Genomic DNA, 20,662 nt, shown 5'->3' with positions numbered 1-20,662 from the left:
AGTTCAGCCATTATTTTTCTTTTTTACTGCCAGAAGTTTACACCCACAAAGAATTATGTCAGCAATAAGAGTGGCACCACATGGAAAATATCTGATTTGCATCAACAGGTCCCTAGTGTTAGTTTGGCATAGATGCAATTATTTACAGGTGTAATTATGCACCTACAAATGCTAAAACACACCTAGTTTATACCACAAAATGCAAACTCCAGAAGAAACACGTGCAGTATGTGGTCATGGATACTTCTAAGAACCTAACACTTTTTTCTTGAAAAATTTTGGGGTTTAAATTTATAGCCTTCACCTGACAATAACAGTGTCCTGAATGTTTTGCTTCTCAAAATGCACTGAATGCTCAGACTTCAGTAAAAAAAATTTATTTTCAATATAAAAGTGCCAAAATATCCACCAACATTGTAATCTATTCAACAACCAGCTTACTCTAGTAATCAAAATTGCAAGCATCTTTATTCACATTTTGAAATCAAATTCCTTTCACACATTTCCACAGTAACCCGAGTCCCTTGAAAGTGGGAAATTTGCATTTCGGTTGGCTGCTGTAGTCCATATGTCCAAGTTCATGTAGGCACGGAACGGGTTAAACCTTGGATAGTATTCCTGCTTACACATAACTGCCTGGTTCTCAACATGGGTTGAGTGCTGGGTTGTGGCACTAACAGGACAGCAGCTTTCATAAACATCGCTCTGAGGTGCCCAGATGGAACCAAAAAGTCCAGACATTGGAGACAAGCTTCGGGTGCTCGAGAGGTAGGGCTGTAGAGAAAGATAAAATCATCATGGGAAACTGCAAAATGGCCTGTTTGCCAAAGAATGGATGGAAATGTACTGAATGGGAGGAATCAGCACTTAGGCAGAGAACTTGGGCAACACACAAGCAGAAAATTACACAAGTTTGCAAAGCAATATGGTTGCCCAAAAGATTGCAGCAGCATTAGCGTGCATATGGAAAGGCACTTCATGAAATGAATCCGCATGAGCTGCTCTCTACATGGCACCAATATCATTGTAACAGGAATACAATGCTCAGTTCTGGTTGGGTTGTTAAGAAATACAAGGAATAAACAGACGACACGTGAAGAGCGCCATGCATGGGTTCAGGAGTTAAAATTAAAAGAGAAGGACAACTAAGGAAAGAAAGTTAAAGGGTTGAAGTATGTGTCAGTACTGAAAGATTATGCACACCAGAAGCAAAAAGGGATATTCAGCATGGAAAAGAGAATATAACTGGGAGCCAGGGAATTCAGTCAGAAAAAATTTGAAAGCTTATAAAGAACCTCCTGGAGAGCAAGATGTGTTAGCCTGTGAGGAAGTCTCTTGGAGAAGGTCATGGAAGTCTTGGGACTTTTAAAACTGAATGAAACACTGAAAAGTATTGTGGGGAAAAGCTCAACAGGGAAATGAGCTGAATTATCTAATGTATTTTCCAATCTCTACCTTCTGTATTTCCTGGCATTCTTGAATAAAATATGGCATAAAGTTACATTTATTTCAGGAAACAGAATTCTACCAGTTTTGCCACTTTTTAAATATAGGTGAATTTTCATTTTTGCAGTTAGAAATATTTCTTGCTTTATTTGCTTAGTTTTCTTCAAAACAAGCATACTGTAAGTACAGTTTTTTCTTCTAATATATAAGAAATATGAGCAGAAGAGAAGGTGGTTGCAATTAAAGACCACCTTGAACTGAAGTCAGCCATACATTGCACTATGGGATGACATAAGCATGGCTAGTCCAGAGCGTAACAGGTCAAAGTCAGCATTCAGAAATCTGCACAAATCCAGCTTAAATCACTTGGATTTCCTAGCAAAAAAAGACTGTCAAAGTCACTGAGAGCAGCTGTCCATTCAGCCCCACCATTTTCAAATCTCTCTGGGTTTTGCTGTCAGCACTTTTTGTATTTTATCCTCATCTGGAAAGGTTGATTTTGATAGGGAAAAGTCTCGGTAGACTACATAAGTCCAAAATGTTTTTCCATATGTAAAATGATTTGCATCAATTTTCAGGCAAAAAAAAAGTGATCTATCTTGCCATTTAATAGACAAAGCTGAGTAACAACCCTGACCAGCAAGTGGGAAAAAGCCGTGCTACCAACACCAGCACCAAACACGTACATCAGGCTACTTGAAGGAATCACGAGGAACATGCAAGCGATAGGTAAGGGACAGACGGGCATGCACTGAGAAGGTTTTTGAAGAGGTGCACACAGAGACAGCCTGGCAGTGACAATACTCACCGTGGAGTTGACATAACTGGCGGGCTCCCAGGCGGGCGGCATGTTGGGAGGCGCATTCCAGGTGGAGGGGCAGCTCTGGTCAATGAAGGCTGTGTTCTGCACTGCGGCCGTACCTGGGAAGCCACTGGGGTAGTTCATGTTTTCTACAGTTTATAAAAACGAGGAAGACAAAATAAGGCTTTTGCAATGTAAACACTGCTAACGTTTCTGTGGAGGAATGCTGAATCTTCTTGGAGCGAGACATGCTGGAACCAACCTAAGCTTTTGGTGACTTAAGGCAGCTTCCAGGCAATGCAGCAGCGAAGCGTAACAACTTCTGTTAACAAGGCTACCATTTTGTACCAGGCACCCACTAACAAATTGCTATCAGGAAGACGGGGTAAAGAGTAGGCAATCTCTTTAATGGAGAAAGGAGCCTTTATTAGCTGCAGAACGTGCATGGCAGAGCCTACCCTGGCTTCACTGCCAACAGGCCTCAGCGCTAAGCACCCGAGGGAACACCGTGCTGCCTGTGATACTGTAGCTTGACTTTTAATTATTGCTTAGGTAATGCTAAAGAATTTTAGGTTCTTGCCAGTATGCATCCCAAGCCAAGAAACTCTAGCCTGGAAAGGTAATTGGTCACAAGAGGCCTTCTGTTTCACACACTGGAAGGCAGAAGCCTGCCAGAAGAGAAACAAAGAAAATTGTGCAAAAAGAATTGTGTAATATTGCGGTCACAAGCACTTCTCTCTATTCTGTCTCAGAGTAAGGACTGTATGCTGGATTTTCAGGCTTAAAATGTCTATACAAAGATCAATGTTCTCATCTACCACACACAGATTGTGCTTTTTTTTCGATAGAGCACCCGGTCAGCTGGAAAGTGCAACGTTTGGTCAAGCAATGAATGTCCAAATGCTTATAGACAAACTCTTTTTTGTTTCAAAGAACAGAGAGAAAATATGCTCAGTGATAACTTCATTTTTACTTCATCTCACCTTCTGGGAAAGCACCATATTCGTTCATCTCTAATGGACAATACATGTTGGAAAACTGGCTGTCACAAGTTGCGTTCCAGTCAATGAAGCTGTCCCGAGAAAAAGGAAAAATCTGCTGTTAGAAGCAGTTTGCAGAACTTCTGAAAATTATTTAGACATACTTATTTACTGTAAAGCTGTTGGGTGTAAAATGCCTGTAACTCATGATTAGGCTTTTCACATTCCACTTGCCATACAAATCCTGCCAGTAACCACTCTCTGCCAGTATGTAATCAGAGCGATTATCTTGCTGAGCTCTTTTTCCCTCCCAGGAGGATGAACAATTTGCAATGACAGCTACCAGAGTTCTGCAACACCTAGTGGGGCTCAACTTCTTCCTCCAGAAAAAGAAAGTAATTCTATTTCTTTTCAACAACCACAAGAGTAGTAGATAGAAAGTGAAGTGATTTGAAATAAGAGGAAACGTAATGCATTCTCTAGCATTTCTATGAATAGCACTCAATATGGGCATTTCTCCTGTCCCCACCACAAGCATGAGAGCCTTGTTCAGCAACGTTTCCTAAACTACACATGCTTAGTGAAAGGATTATACTTATTTTCATTAAAATAATTCAAGTATTTCAATAAGTCTTTCAAGAGCAATTCTTAAAGATCTGACTTAGAGCCAGACAGACTGCTGGCCATTATTCCAAATCATCAGGACTGCGGTTTGTTGACACACCAGTTTACAGTTGAGGTTAGCAGCCTGGTTAGAAACACAAGATCGTCACTTGGGGATTTCTGTGTTACCACTCTGTCGTTTTGGATGACAGGACATGACCTGAAGAACTGACAGCACTGCACTGCCAGAGTATTTCTTCTCCCTAGTTTGTCGTGAATTTCGCATTAGTAAAATTTACAGTGCAGAAAGTCTCTAGTACAAGAAGGACTCAAGTTCACTGCTGTACGAAAATTGACTCAAATCTACACAGAGCCTGATCAAATAGCCCAACCAACTTTTTTTCATATACCATCTTCACACTGGGCTATTTTATTTTATTTAACAATGTCTGTTTATGCCATATAACACAAGTACATACTGCATAACATTCCCTCTGATATACAGAAGCCATGTGTTTAGCAAGAGGAAAGCAAACCTAAAAGGCAGGCCCTCTGCCTGGTCATGCAAAAGAACTGGAAGAAATTAAAAATTTTCCAGCAAGTATTTAATTAAATTTGAATAGAAGTTCTGGAATATCTACACACGAATAGGAACACCAGTGAATTTGTCTGAGCAAAATTAATCATGATGTACTAATGGAAAGTATAAAAAAACAGGAGATAGTTAAAATCAAATTTGTGCTGTTGCTTCTATCATCTGCCTTACAAATATTATGAAGTAGGCTTAAGTGCAGTGCTCTGTATCACAGAAACCTGAACAAAGTGTTAGCCATACTGTTGACATGAGACATAACTTGCCTGTTGTGGACCGAGGGTGTTTCTTGGATCATACATGGTATATTATTCTCAAGGTTGTAGTTTAGGCTGTTTGTCAGGCAGACTGGCTGGGCAGGCCACAAGTCTCCTGCTGGGTAAAGACCTAAACAGGGGAGCAGGAACGAAATGGAAAACAGGAAGGAAGCTTGCATAAGCTCTGAGAATCAAATGTCATTCGTGATATTCAGATCCATGTGAAAGATAATCCAGCGATGCCAATGAACCTATTTATGTGAAAAGGCCAATTTTTAAACAAAGCTCAAAATTTCTATTTGTTAAAAAAAAAAAAAAAAAAGGACCTGAACCAAGAATTTGAAATTCCACAAAGCAGGGCAAGAAACTCCTGTGAAGAATTCTCAAGTCATTGATCATCGGTGGCAACACAGCGCCCTTCCACATGATCTGGGGACATGATCCCCACCAGCCTCTCTTTTGCCCCCACCCTTCATTCGGTAACCAGGTCTGAAGTACAGCCACATAAATGCAGCAGGAACATTCAGGTTTTTAATGTATGGGCAGTGCTGCCAGAGCTATCCATGAACGAACATTAGGTGAACTTGCTATGGCTGCATTTAGCCTGTAGAGCACATATTCACCGTGGTGCTCTCTACAGTCTGAACACCTAACTGCCCAAAGACATGTTGTTCCTATCAACTATGAAAACATAGCTGGATAAAGGAAAAAGATCCAAATTAACAGTCTTTATGAGACAATGGTTGCAAAGTTAGCTCAATTTCATTATTTCACATGACAGCAATTCGTAATATCTACACCACAGAAGCTTAATCAGCCTTTGTACCTTGCCAGACATGTTAATCCTACAGCAAAAGGCACAGCTGCAGGCAGACGGCTCTGCTGCTTAAAGAGCTGTGTGTTTTAAACAGTTTTCAAACTCCACCTCACCATGTAGAGCCTTTTGCTGTTATGAACTCCAGTGAACAGGTCAGAATTGAATACAAATAAAACAGAAACAATAAAAACTCAGAGTTTTAAAAGCCTGATCCAGTCCTTCTTCGTTATTCCTTTCAAAAAGGGCAAGTCCTTATTGTGGACATTTGGAGAGAAAAATGGTCAAATTCGCTTTGATGCTGAACTTCATTTTAACGTAAGGATCAGTGTTATCTCCCAACCACATTACTTTTAGACATAAACCTATGCAAAGCAAGAGAAGAAAAAACAAAGAATACCTAAAACATAAGCTGAAAGCTAAATGCTGTCTTAACACAGAGAAGATTCAAAAGAACATCAAAGCTGTAAGACTGTTTGCTAACTTTGATCTTAACTTGCTTAGAAGTCATTCAAATTCTAACAACATCTCTATGAATTTTGTGTTTACATGGGTTATTAGCAACATCATTGAAACTGCTTGACAAATAGTGTGCAAAGCCAGCTTAAGTTGCTAATTAAGTAACTGACCTTTGTTCTTGTCAGGATCTGCAGCTATGTCAGTGAAATTGGGACATAAGGTTTCAGGATACTGGGGAATGCTGTTCATGTCTCTGCTAAATGAAAAGAAAATTTCATTTCTTAAATCAAGGCACTCATGTTTAATAATCCAAAGTACTTCACAGGAAAGATACAAAAATGTAAAAATATTCTGGTGAATATCATAGTTGCTATTGCTTTCCCAACTTCTTTCCTGATTTTCCTTAAATTACCACTGAGCAATTTTTCAAAATTGAAAGCCATCTACTAATTACACACACAAAACAAATACATCTTAATTATCCCAGGTTTGTTATCCAACCTATTGCAACTTAATTCAACACCTCTCCTCTTGAAATCCGAAACAAAGCTATATTCCATTAAGATGAGTAGGATCTCACATGATGTTTCAATGCTCCCAACAACTTTCAGACAAGTTTACTTTTATGTGCATGAAGACACACAGACACATATGAACACCGATTTTGTATTCACTGAATGCCAAAGAAACTAGTTAATGTGAGTGGAAAGGCATTTTTAAGAACCAGAATCCCAGAGGAAAAGGATTAAATTATTTCTGCTAGTGAAAACAGACAGTCATGAATGAGAAGTGAAGCGAGGATTCATAGTAATAAAAACTGTAGATGCTATCTCTACAACAGCAAAGAAGTAGAAAGGAATGTGGGGTAGGGGGAAATCAATTTTCATGCTGTATATCCTAGAACATTATTTTCATTAAAAGAATAACATCAACTTGAAAGTCTCACTTCCATTTTTTTTTTTAAACAATTATTACTTTAATAAAACTAAGTGCCAAAGGAAATGCAGTAAGTTGCTAAGATCTGGAATAAATTAGAGGGGAAAAAATCACTTCCTTTTTTCCCCCAATTTCATTTTACATTTGGAAGTATTTATCATATTACCCCAGCACAATCCATTTTCTGTCACAATTGTATAGATCTTCTCACATACTGAAGAAGATTCTTCTTTTTCAAATAGAAAGTCCAATTAGAGGATCACAAAATATAGTAAGACAACAGATAGGTATGATTCATCAAAATGAGACAAGTTTTCAAGTTGATGGAGTTTCTTTAATGTCTTACAGGTGTAGATTCAAATTTATTTATTTTTTACCTGGTATTGCAGATGTTATGAGACAGATTTAAAGTGATAGGAGTTTCAGATGGAAAATCATTTTGTGAAATATTCTCTCCTAAAGAAAAGAATGACTGTGAAAAATCAAAGATCCTAAAAAAAAGAAGTATGCACAGAATATTCATTCACACAGATGAACTCAATGGTTTTAACCAGTTTTTCTTTCAGACTGGAGTATCACTAGCTGCAAAGTGTGCTATTTCCCCAGGGTCTTAAGCGTATTTTGTGACTTATAAGTGATTACCACACTTAATTTTAATGGATAGATTCCTTGTTACTATCATATTCATTTTGTATTTGGAATGACTTTTAAGAGGCAATACAATTTGAAAGTATTGCCCACAAATCATTATCCATTGCATCACAGGTTGAGACCCATCAAATAGAAACTTCATAACGTCAGGTTTTGAAATTTTCTACACACACAAATATACATAAAAATGTATGCTCATTTTTAAGATTATTCAAAATAACTTCTTTCAGGTACTCAAAGTGATTTTTACTTGTGTCACTTCAGCATTTTAAATCTACTTCTATCACTACAGCAATCTGGCTAGCAATGGCAGTGACAGAATTTTGGACTTCCAACTACGTAAATGGTATTCAGGCGTTCAAAAAGATGCAGTGATGAACCATAGTTGCCACTTCTCACGCCCCATGAAGTGGCTCAGGCCTCCTGGCTACTTCTACTTCAAATATGCCTATCCAATCCCAGCACCCTGAGATTCGTTCTGAACTGCTTTCACACGTTTCTCATTTGTGAACTTTCTTAAATAGCTCTAACAAGAAGATTGCATTTTTATGAGATTGATGTGATGTAACGAAGTCAAAGACATAAATTGCTTTGACTAGTCACTCTCAGTTCCATGGAAACTAATTGGGCAGCTCCTCAGTGCAGAGGACACCTCCTCTGTATTGTTCTGATACTCTCTGTAGCCTGGACAGCTCATCCTCATCTCCACAAAACCTGTGATACTTCCCTCCCCCAATACCAAGCATCTGTCCTACTGTTTCTGAGAGATATTTTCTCCTATAAAAGGCAAGCTACATACTCCATGCTGTGGAAGCCCTTCCCATTCAGAAGGAAGACAAACTCTCCCCACTATTGTGCAGAGGTGATGTTTGCAGAACTTACTGGATGGAAGAAAATGCCTGGCAGTAATCATGGGCTTTTTATCTCCGTCAGAACTGCTGGTACTGCTCCAGCTACCCCAGCTCCCACGACTGGCACGAACGCTTCCTGATGAACTTCCACAATCTGAGCTTGAATCAGAACAAAACTTCTCCAAACACTTCTTTTTGGACCGTTGATAAAAGCTTTCTAAAGAGGTTTTGGAAAAAAAGAGTCTTTCAGTTGAAGTGAAAAGCTACTGAGACGTGATTTTTCTAAATTTCCTGATAGCAGGACAGAAATCAGTATCTACTGATAGCCTCACCAAGATAAACACACCAGGCCCTACAGCATGAGGAGCTTATGACCTGACTGAGATCCCCAGCACAATGAACACAAGTCAGGGCACTGTGCAGTTACAGGCAATAGTTATGAAATAGGAAGCAATACTGCTCATTGAAATACACTGTTATTATCTGAAACAGGAAACATTCTGACTCTGGGAACATGCACACTAAAAGCAACAGAAGTTACAAGCAATGAATCCGTAAGTGATAGATTCTCCTTCCTTAGCATCTCATCAGGGAGACAATCTCACAGGCCTTAGGGAGCCTTACACCTCCTTCAGCCTGCTTATTCCAGAGGTGGCCTCAGCAATACAGCTGCCTCAGTTAGCACCAGCAGAACCTGGACGCACAAGCCAACCATCAGTCCTTTGCCCGAGAACAATCTGCTATGGCTTCAGACCGACATCTGCTGATTTGTGCTGAGAACCACCCCATGGAGGAAGCACACGGTGCCCTTCAGAAATGAGCAGGTATTATCACTGCTGGCATTGGTCCCCCTGCCAGCCCTGCCATCTCAGTGTAAGGGTGTGAAGCCAAGAGGGGCAAAAAGGTCTTAGGAAAGGAAAACTATTCTATTGCCACAAAAATATCTCACATTTCTTCAGTCTGACAATTAAGATTGCATACCTGTTTCTCCCTGTATAGACAAGCTCCCAGATTTCTGGTCTGCTTTGCAATTTTCCCCATCACCCTGAGGACACCAGGCTCTTATTCCAATATTAGCTCTCAGATCCGGTCTTTCATATTCGCTGCACATGTGCTTCAACTCACTCTGCTCGGGGACCCTAATACAACCACACCCAAAGAAACACATTTGCACATCACATTTCAATCGCACTTTTTCAGGTATTAAACACTTTAACTCAAAAGGCTACCAAGTCAGAATGCGGGGCAAGGAAAAGGACAAGGAGTTTTATTCCCCAACTTTACAGAAACTTAAAAAAACATCTGTTAAGGCTTTCCCAAAATGCTATATCCCTCATATGGACTGCTACTTCTCAGCAGGAGGAGCAAGACTGCATGTGTATGTTTAACTCCGTTCTCTAATGCACTTGCAGAAGGCATTCATACGTTACAGTAATAAACACAGTCTAGCACCGTATGGAGATCTAGGTTCACAGGAAAAATGTGCCTGACATCTATTTCATTGGCATAATTATAACCAGAATAATCTGGTTGTAAGATCTGAAGTAATCTCAAGGTTGTGCTAGTAAAATTGAAATATCTGGATCCAATCAGAGTATTAAGGGAGAAGGAATAAAATCCAGCTGTCAAGTTTCTACAGGAAGGATATGGCTACATCTTAACTCAGAAAGGGGCAACTACTGAATCAGATGAAGGAACAATCACAAAATTTCAGTGATTTCATGTTTTATCCTTCCTACCTGCAAATGTCTGCATACTGCAAGGAATTACACATAAGCAGACTTCCCCCAATGAATATTAATTGGGTTATAACAATCTCTTCAGATTTTGCAATCTCCTTGTTAAGTCCACTGACCTCAACAGGACCACTCACAATAAAAACGAAGTCAGTGAAGGCTTTGTAGGATTGTGACCTTAATTCAAAGGACTGTGGGAAGAAGAAAAGGATTTTCTCCTAGTAAGCTTTTCTGTCCTAGCACTAATTTACTATTTGTATTTTTAACAACACTCAAAATAGCTTAAACTTATAAAAATATGAAAAAAACATTTAATATAGTAGTTTACAGTTGACTTCAGAAATGCATTTAAATGAATCTCGGGGGGGAAAAAAAAGCAACTTCCCAAGGCGATCTCGAAATACTTTTGAATTTAGTGCTGCTCTAACTTGTTAATGCTTATCTACGAAGCCCCGGTGATACTACACATCTGCTTCCCTGAGGTAGATACTTCTTAATCATTATGGCAAAAATGAAAGTAACTTTATCTTGTCTTCCTCTTTCAAAACTACCAGAAGACAATATTCCCTAAGTTACTCAATACAGCAGATGATTCTCCTGACAGTGGAATAGTTTTAACAATTTAGTCTTCCTTTTTCCACTGAACAGAAAACACGACTGGATCTTATCCACACAACACAATAACGGAAAGGAAGTTAACCATCCAAACCTCAGAGACAGCAAATTCCAGACTGTACCAGAGAGCAACCACTGCTACGCAGAATGGGGTGCGTCTATATACATACAGATTTACAAATGGATAAATATTTCTTTTGCTGGCGATATTTAGTAGTGCACATTCTTAACAATAAAGCCTCAAGCCAGGACTACAGAGTGTTTATTTAACAAGATAAAGCAATCTGCCTAATGTACTATGCAAAACTCAGCAAAAGCCTGCGGAAACATTACAGCAGCTCTGGATTTCTTCATGACTTGGTGAGGCAACACATACCTTGTAGATATATTAACATTCTTTTTCTTATTCTTTCTAGATGTTCTATTTCTATTCCAATTTATGTTTGACACATTTCCTTCCTTCTTCTCCTGAGGTTTCTTCTTCCTAAATGCATCTTCTTGCTGAAGGTTTAAAAAAGAGAAAAAGCTGAGAATACATACCGAGGTAACTTCATTTTATACGGTAAAATGAACTCTATCAGATTTTCTTGCTAAATTTCACTGGACAAAACAACTCAACCCCAATTGCATAGTTACTATATGATTTAGTATCTCTCCACAGCACTTCCTCTTTCCAACACCATCCACTTGATCAGTCTTTCCAAGACTCTGTCCTTCAAGACACCAACAGATGATGAGAGAGAAATTTTTGAATTCCCAATGTTAGCATTTCACCCCTCACACCATCTAGCCCTGACTTCCAGGGGAAAAAAAAATACAGGGAGAAAAAGGAAGGCAGTCAATAAAATCCCCAACGTGCTAAAAACAAAAAACATCTGCCAAATTTATGATCAGTTTGTGTGCAAGTTCAGCAGCAATAAATCCTCCCTTTCCTCAGCAGCTGGGGGGGGGCATTCATTTGAATTACAACTGAAGAAATTATGGGGTAACTTAACCAACAAAGAACAGTGACTAAGAAATTCGGGAAACAAAAAACGAGCACCATCAGCCACACACAAGGAGTCTGTAACAATTCCCAAAACAAGACTGTATCCCATCTTTTCTCGTACATATTCCTCGAGCACTAATCATCATTACACTTTATTGTCATGCAGCTCCTATCCAGTAGACAGAACACACATAAACCAAATTCTTGGATTCTTCTTATTAATTTTTAATTACCAGATGAAATTTTTTAAGTGTTTTACACTGCCCATAACACATGCAATGCATATTGTTTATCACGTGCTCCAAAAACAAGGATGGAGAATGATCCTTCTCAGCAGCTTCACAATCTGTCATGGGGCTTCTGCTTGCTCTGTTCCTAAATGCAAATTTCTTACACAAAGTCCTATATTTGCAGATTAGGTGTCTGAACGAAGGGAAATACACCCATCTAGACCACTTCCTCTCTAGGGTTTGCTCCCACTTCATTATCATGGCTAACAACTGGCATTAGATCCCAGCCCTTCTGTGCCTGCTCTGGTAAGGAAGAACATGTCTGGCTGTGATACAGCCAGTATCACAATATAGGGGCTATTTTAACTTTTACCCAAATGGCTCATCATTAATATGCATGGGATGTGGGACAGTACAACTGCATTACTTCCTCATTCATCTGATTTGCAGGGTTTTAGACATGTCTCCCCGTACATAACAGTCCCCACATATACATACAAACATACCTATACGTGCAAATAAGTAACAAGGAGATTATTTTAAATTTAAAAAGCAGAAAGACAGCAATACAAACCTCAGAAGAAGTAATCTCCTCTTTTGCACAGCACAGAGTCTCTTCCTTAGGTCCCTTATTAATCTTTTTCTCAGTGGAAGGCTTTAGGTTGATCTGCTTTTTTAAGGTCTCACAGTTTTCAGTTTCATTCCTGAGAGGCACTTGCTGGTTATTCCCTACAATTAAAAAGTAACACAAGTTTGCTTGGGAACTGAATGGGCTCCCAATCATAACTACATTAGTTTCTACTTTCACTGTGGCCTACCTCCTTAAAAAAGAAAAAAAAAAAAAAAAAAAAAAAAAAAAAAACACAAAGGGAGCAAACTAAAAAGCATGACTTGAGTTGTTTTCCGAAACACTAGGGGACTAGCACCTAGGCTGATGATGTTGAAAATTTCAAAATCAACAGCTAATGCTGTGTAAGTATTCTGATAGCAGCTACAAAAAGTACCTCTGTATCAATTCATGCTTATGGGCACACTACTCTTACACACACAAATTACCCCATCCCTACTCATCTCATCCAAGTTTGAGCTACTCGGGTCCCAGCCATGGACTTTGGAGGGTAGAACTGGAAGCCAGAGAACTTTGGGCTTAAAAACAATCAGAAAAACCCTGCAATCTTGTGGAGAAAACTTCTAAAAAGAGGGTAAATCAAAGTAAGGCCAGCCTTTATTTGGATCTTCAAGACTCCAAAGTGTCCTCGGCATCCACTGTGAAGACAAAGGGAAACCACCCTTTCTTTAGGATAGTTGCAGCACTAGAAGTTTCTCTTCTTGAGGTGCTTATGAGGAAGTACTCTTGTGTAACGAAAGCAAAGAGGTGAAGAAAAAATAAGGAGGCCATTCTCAACAGCTGGCTGAGCTGCCCAGCTGAGCCACTATCCTCTGCTGGGATCCTTTTTAGGCTTCATTGACCCTACCAAAGGAAATAATCAAAACCCTGACAGTGCAAATACATAAATACAACTGCCAACAGACCCTTCAGCAGGTTACCTTTAGTGCTTTACCACTGATTACAAAGTATTTGTCAGTACTGCTTTCTCAAGGTGGAATTTGTGCTGATGAAAATAATTGTAGTATCTCCCAACTGGTTTATGTATGAACATGGTATCTGCAGTCTGTACTCAAAGTTACCTTGCTATGTACATAAAAACAGGTAAGATGTAATTACTGATTTTTTTTTTAATTCAAAGCAAAGAAGGAGTAAGTTTTTGCAGTTTAGGAATGGATGAAGAATCTCAAAAAAATTTTGTAAGTAAGAATAAAATTACCCTGCTTTCACTCCTGAGACAGCACACTGGTACCTGCCATATCTAACAGGTAAGGACACAAAGGGTAAGCAACCAGTGCAGCCAACAGAAATACACTACAGCAGGGCCCCAAATCCCTGTGTTACATACAGTTCATTCACAAAATTAACTGCCATAGACCAGAGACACCATAGCTTCAGAAAACATCAGTTTTCAAAATATAACTACTTTGCTGAGCTCCTAAGTCAAAACAAAATTGCAGAAGAAACATCTTCCTGATCTACTTTCCACTCAAAGTATTCTTGTGATTGTCTTAAAATTTTTAGCTGTGAAGCTAAGATAGAAATTAAAAATAAGAAAGATACCATTATTTTTCCTAGAAATTTCTTGCAGTTCTGGCTGTTGCAGAGGTGAACTTCTTGACAAGTGACTTTCAGGTAGCTTCTTAGACATCTTCACAGGACAGAACTCCTGTTCTTTGAGCTCAACTAGATTTTCTGGAGCTTTAAGGTTAGTTTCCTTAGGAAACATACATGTTTGAAGATCTTCCTTCAGATCACACTCTGAAGAAGTATTTTTAATGAGAACTGTATTTTTCAGTGCAGTTTCTTCTTTGCCCAGAAAGTTTTCTGGAAGAGTTAAATTCTTGTTAACATTTATGCCATTTGCATATTTTAGAGTTACCCAGTTCTCACTGACAACATCAGTGCAAATGTCCTCTTTTGGTGCTGAGATTTGGTTCTCCGCAATCTGATTTTGCTTCTCATCAGTAGCTGCAATGGCATTGCCAGCTGCTGTGTTTGGCTTTTGCTTACTGTAGTAAACTGAACATTTGTGTTTCTTCTGAGAGTGGCTGTAGGTCGCCGGACTTCTTTTGGCTGCATTTTGACTTCGGCTGGACGAAGTGCCTACAGACAGGAAGCCCTTCCCTTTGCCTTTATCTGATGAACTATAGGAATCCATAAATGTCTTACAGCTTCCCCTGGGGAAAAAAAAAAAAAAGACAAATTGAGTTGCCTTTTTGTTTTTTAAACATCTATGAGACTATCATAAGTTGTTTTATGGGATATTTTTGTAATAAAATGAAAGGGGGCATATTCACAAGCTGAGATTTTGTTAGGTCTTCAATGTATCATACCAGCTACTCACATTCTGATTTCAGTGGAAGTTGAGAAAGACTAAGTATGTGCTCATACTTCAAAGACACTTACATGCTTGAACAAATGCTTAACTGACCAACCAGGAGGTCAGGTTTGAGGGCCATTAACATCATTTGCCATTCTTAATTTTGTAAGGCTGCTGCGTATGGTGTATCCATTAATGCTATCGCACAACTTCTATCTTGTGTACTACTGACAATTTACAAGATGAATAAACCCTTGAGTTCTTCCATTTCTCTTCTGAAGAGATAAATACATGCTGCAACACTGAAGCTCTCTGAAGGAGGTTGCTTTGAACAAGACCTAAATGACTCCACAGCAATGTCAAAGTACCAACAGACAGAAAGAACTACTCCATATTAAACAGGTGCAAAAAATGCAAATCAAAAGAAGAGGAAAGTGTTTTTACTTGTAGGAATCAGAGCTGATGACATCAACAGAGTTGCTGTTCTGCTGGGATGAAGAACTAGGATTTGGCCTCTGTCTTGATTTCATGAACTCTGCTAGAATATACTGGGCTTGCTGGAAGGCTATCAGGATCACACCAAGCAGGGACAAACTGTCAAAGAAAAACAACAAACACTGGTGTCTACAATTTTCAGGAATGTTCAATGAAAGTTACAAATCTCGTAACAAGATGCACTTTTCAAATATTTTGTTAGTAATTTTAAAGAAAACAGCTGATAGGAAAACACAAAATAAGTAACAGTTCCAATGGTTCCCCTCCCCCTTTTTATTAAACATCATGGCCCTAGCTAGTTGTAGCGTGGCAAAAAGTAACTCAGCCTTGAGCTTCATAATGAAAAATCTAAAAGAAAAAAAAATAGAAAAGAAAACCAACACTTGGTTTAAAAATTAGTTAGAAAGAAATCTCACTCAACACAATGACAACATACCATAGCATGACACATCTACAGAGTACATGTCAGTTATATCACTAGTTTGTTATTTATTTACAATTGTCTCTTCTGCTACCTAGAGAAAATCCTGACATAAAATGGGCTACAAATGGCATTGTTCTTCTGAGGTAAAACTGAAGCTGCAAAATGCCTTCTCTTTATCTCTAGCACATTAATTACACCAAACATAAATCAATCAGAATGAAAAGCTCTGTAATTCATCAAATGATCTTCTCACATAGGATAAATTTTGTCAGCTGGAAAACAGAATGAGAAACTCCTGATTTTTCAAATCCCTGTGGTATCCTTCTGTTGCATCTAGAGCCACGTTACATGGTTACTCTTACTGTTCAATTGTGCTCTGTTTCCAGCATCAAAACAACAATGCAAGCCGAACAAGTGTGCATAATGATCTCAATTATACATGCACTGGTATGTATATAGATCACCATGACATTTGTGTTCACTCCTTGCTGGTCCTGATGGCAGGAATTCAGGGTTCAGTGCAATGAAGACATCAGAAATCATTTGCCACAAACAGCATTCAACTCACACTCACAGTATGAAAGGTTAATAAGGAAGACAACAAAAACCTAATTAAGAGCAAAACCCTGAACTGTTGTACAAAGTACAGGCCTCCTAAAACAGTTTACCGTGTACAAGCAATGAGTTAGCTAATGTAAGACAACTCTTTCTGGGGTAGCATCTTTATCAGTGTTCGTAACAAGAGCCAACAATAAGAGATACATATTTTTTAATACATGAAAGGAGGAAGCAAAAGGAAAAGCAGGTCCTTACTCAGGTGTCTGAAATCCCATAAATATGTTAATTTTCCAGAAATACTTTAAGATAAGCCATCAGTCCGCTCCATTCTACTGATGACATGCAGGGACTAACAGGTTCCACATGCATCTCTATGGATGGGGAAGTAAATCTTCTAGCAAGAGGGGTACCCTCTGGCTCTTCCTGTGGGAATACCTAACCCATCTTCTTTCCAAGCCTAACATGGGAGTTTATCAGCAGGAGAAGCATGAAATGCTTGTCAATTCTACCACAGGCAACTGGATCACACAAGGTCCTGCAGACAGCTGGCAGTACTCCCAAAAGACTTAGACGCAGCAGACATTTAGGCCCTATCATCACATCTACCACAAGCCAGAAGTGCATGCTGATTTCTCACAAGTGGGTCACCAGAAGCTCTGAACACATTACCTTACAAAGAGGACAGTGAGCCGCCAGAAAGACTCCTCCCAGCTGGGTCCTGGCACCACATCTGCACACAGGGGTAACAAATGGTGAGGAAGAGTCACGTTGAGGGTGAAGTGGAACTCCAGATCCGCAGCAGTCACCAGGGTTAGCTCCCGGATTACCCACGAAGATGTAAAATCAGGAGTGAATCTGTCATGCAAGCAGACAGAACTAGTGTTATTTTTCCCATTTGCTAGGCTTAATTTCATTTTCTGAACTCATACTGATACCAAAAAAAACATACAGCATGACTTCTGATTTAATAGTATGGAAAAAGACAATGAAATAAGCTATCACTGTATGCTTAAGACTACGCAGGTGCATTAGCACCTGTTTAAGAGGTTAAGACTTTGAGGTCATCCTCAAGCAGTAAGATGCGTGTACGCATACACACAACACATTATTGTAACTTACTGAAAAGCGTACTGAAGCTTATTTTCAAAGCTCACCAAATTTTGCATGCATGTGTGTTACTGGAGTGTCTGTTACTGCAACTAATTATTTCAAAATTCCACTTAAGTTAACTTGTCATCAGATTTGTTAGTGCTTACACAATGCTGATCTCCCGTGATGAGTTCTGAGCCAGGAAGAATTCCTGACAGTCTAACACTTCAAATCCATATCCTTGGCAACTGTAACCATTGATTTTCATTGATGAAATTGTTATAGGGAGAGGCCCAATATTCTCTACTTTGAAGTTCTTTGTGATGGACAAAATTTGCTTGCTGTCTTTCAGTTCTTAAAAGGAAAAAAGAAGAACAATTATTTTAGTGCTTAAAAAGACTAATGTTTAGAAGGAAATAGCTGCTTTTACTTTCAAATCAATTAAATACTCAGAAGCAACCAAAATTTTAATACAGACTATTTTGCAGCACTGTATTTCCAAAATCTGTAACTCTTATCAGCCAGTATTATGAGACATCAGAACCTACAACTCTTACTACCAAGTTCTTTAGTTTCTTTACTTCAATATTCTGTTTACTTAACATTATTGCACATTATCATTACCACTATGGAGTAATGCAGCCAGCTACAAAATCAGAGACCTGTTTCTTCTTACTCACGTCGTCTGCAGTCCATTAGTGTAGCTTCTGGCACCTTGAATCTAAGAGATCCTCCTGTACCTGGCAGTCTTCCCCCTACTTTAAGTAATTCTCTGGCTCCATAGCCTTCTACATTGACCACATCCAGAACAGTCAAGTTGTTTCTGCCACAACATAAAAATCAAATGATCAGCCATTAAAACACAAATGAAGTTTGCAACATCGTGGCTTTGCTATCTAGGTGCCAAATCAAGACAACAGTGTGTCAGTAACAGAATCACTAGCCACATCTGGAAAGGCCTCCCCTAAACACAGGTAGGATCACCTGTGAACCCTTCACTGCTGCACTTCACACAGTGAAAGGGCAAGTTTTGTTACCATTGCCACTGGATAATAGTGCCACCTGGTAAAAGTAGTTGTTCCTTCCAATTAGAAATATGACTCACTGGTCTCTTAAATGCTATCACTATGGAATTCAGTTTAAAATAGCAAAGCCACCCAGCAGGAAAAGGCTGTTGACGTGCTGACTGAAGAAGGGCCTCGATCATACATACAGTATATATTCATATGCATTTTCTAACCCACTAATCCAAACCACAAGGAAAAAAAAATCTGAAGTTCCATATTTAATGACCTAGGTAGGCATGAAGTACAAATACCCTTCAAGCAACTTTTATTAAACTGGAGGTATTCTGACTTGTAGATTTTGACTATTTGACTTTGCTCCAAGATTGGGCAAATTCATTTTCACATTTTCTTGGTTGCTTCTCACAACTGAAACCTGGGTTACCTGATTAAAATAAGTGAGGATACTCTTTTGTAGTCAACTGGAGTAAAAATTACAGCAACTTTTCTGGTTTCCAGCGGTTGCAAATTTAACCGAAGCAGCTCAGAACTGCATTTCTTGTTGATAAGATCCTCTTGACGTGCATTCTGTTAAACAAAAACGCACTTATTTACTCACAGAAAATGTGTGTTTAAAGATCTTAATAAAAGAAGGCACTACATCTTTCCTTAGCACCACGTATGATATTTTTGGCAAGGTGCAATGACTCCTAACTAACTTGTTACAATAAAGTCTTTCAATCTGACAACATAAAACATCAGATAAGGTTGTTTATTTGAGCAAGTGTTCATATTACTGCACTTATTATTATGAGGAATGTATTACTTCATTTTTTAAAACAGATTTTATTTGTTCAGATGGAAAAGAAATTACACTGTGTCCTTCATATTCAAGAAATGCTGAAACACTTCACAACACAACTAGAACTGACAGTATACTGATTGCACGGGGAAATGTGGCAACCGTTATACCATCAGTGTAAGACTTGCAACTTGATTTCAGTGAGAAAGGGACTGTTGGCAAATATGTTGATCATTTTGAGTCACTGGAAACAAGCCAAAGTGAACTCCCTACCATATTAACTGAAGACCAGCACTACCAGAAGCTAAGTGAGTCTAGAAATTATGTAAAATATATATGTTTCTTAAAAAAATTCAATACTGCTGTTTATATTTTCCCCCCATTAACATAAAAAAAAAAAAGACAAAGAGAAAGCAAACAATCCTAAAAGTTTCTCTATCAGAATTGGGGGATCTCCTCTTAGAAAATCATGATTGAACACCCATAGCAGTCAAAATAACCACAAACATCACAAAAAGGGTTCTTTCTTGGTTGTTTTTAAAAGCTTTTAAAAGGTTGTTTTTTTCACAGCTGTTGTCCTAGTGTTTTTTCTGATCTTTTCTAGACCAAAGTGTTTTTAGTCTATTTTATGAAAAAAAAAACATACAAAAAAGTTTCAGAACCTTCACTCAACAGTCAATATTCGTTAAAAGCAAAACACGTATGGATTTACAAACTTCACCGGGTCACTCTCTACAAAGGTGCACATGCACAAACGTGAGACTAACCACTCACTACACATGCATATAAAGTAACTACAAAAACGACATTCAAAAGTGTAAATAGTGATTTGGCCAACAACAAGCCAAGGTCGGTCTCATATACAGATATACTAAACGTCTACGTAACCATAGATGCTCCCATAGGTCTTCAAGTCTCTACATGAAATAGAGGCAATACACACACTGGTGTAAAGATCCACCACTATTTTACAACCACCCTTCACTGTCGACAAAAAACAAAGGTCAGCTTTGATAAGTTTAGCAAATGTATTCTTTTGGTTTTATAAAGTACCAGTCTTTCAATAGGATCTTGAGGAGTGTTTTTAGAAACACGTTCTTGTACAGAGCATTAAAGATGCAGCTGCAGCATGTACAAGCAGCAAAGAAAATTTGTCAATTCCAGGCTTTCACGCAAACTAGAAATATAAGAATGAACTCTGCTGGTACCCTGGACAGTACTCTGATTGTCAGACTGTGCCAACATCCCTGGAAGCACATCTTCTCTCTTTCTATTATCCACGACAGAACACCTGAAGGTATAATCTCAGCTCAGCGCTGGCATATGGCACAATTAAGTGTCATCACACTCATGTTAAAAATGAGGTAATGGAAACCACAGACAGCTGTGACATTCCAACC

At 38.7% G+C, this 20,662-nt stretch overlaps 1 protein-coding gene across 6 annotated transcripts in view; it reads right to left on the bottom strand.

Annotated features, from left to right (window-relative positions):
- Positions 1–361: 361 nt before the first annotated feature.
- TMEM131L (transmembrane 131 like) overlaps positions 362–20,662 on the bottom strand; it is a 77,652-nt gene continuing 57,351 nt past the window's right edge. For 4 of the 6 annotated variants that reach the window (XM_084518480.1, XM_084518481.1, XM_084518483.1 and 1 more), the window contains 16 exons: positions 18,906–19,048; positions 18,137–18,279; positions 17,624–17,810; positions 17,037–17,222; positions 15,335–15,484; positions 14,131–14,747; positions 12,535–12,689; positions 11,119–11,243; positions 9,373–9,530; positions 8,423–8,608; positions 7,267–7,345; positions 6,124–6,209; positions 4,690–4,810; positions 3,232–3,320; positions 2,255–2,397; positions 362–774 (listed from right to left, as the gene is read on the bottom strand). In XM_084518480.1, the coding sequence (XP_084374606.1) occupies positions 496–774; positions 2,255–2,397; positions 3,232–3,320; positions 4,690–4,810; positions 6,124–6,209; positions 7,267–7,345; positions 8,423–8,608; positions 9,373–9,530; positions 11,119–11,243; positions 12,535–12,689; positions 14,131–14,747; positions 15,335–15,484; positions 17,037–17,222; positions 17,624–17,810; positions 18,137–18,279; positions 18,906–19,048 (2,847 nt within the window). In that variant the 3' untranslated portion in view covers positions 362–495. Of the gene's footprint in view, positions 775–2,254; positions 2,398–3,231; positions 3,321–4,689; positions 4,811–6,123; positions 6,210–7,266; positions 7,381–8,422; positions 8,609–9,372; positions 9,531–11,118; positions 11,244–12,534; positions 12,690–14,130; positions 14,748–15,334; positions 15,485–17,036; positions 17,223–17,623; positions 17,811–18,136; positions 18,280–18,905; positions 19,049–20,662 lie in introns of those variants that run through there. The other 2 variants (XM_084518482.1, XM_084518485.1) reach the window with 2 other exon arrangements.

Source organism: Aythya ferina, assembly GCF_964211825.1.
Source record: "Aythya ferina genome assembly, chromosome: 4".
NCBI classification, from domain to species: Eukaryota; Metazoa; Chordata; class Aves; order Anseriformes; family Anatidae; genus Aythya; species Aythya ferina.
The sequence above is the reverse complement of the archived record's forward strand: the minus strand, read 5'-3'. Positions and strand labels throughout refer to the sequence as shown.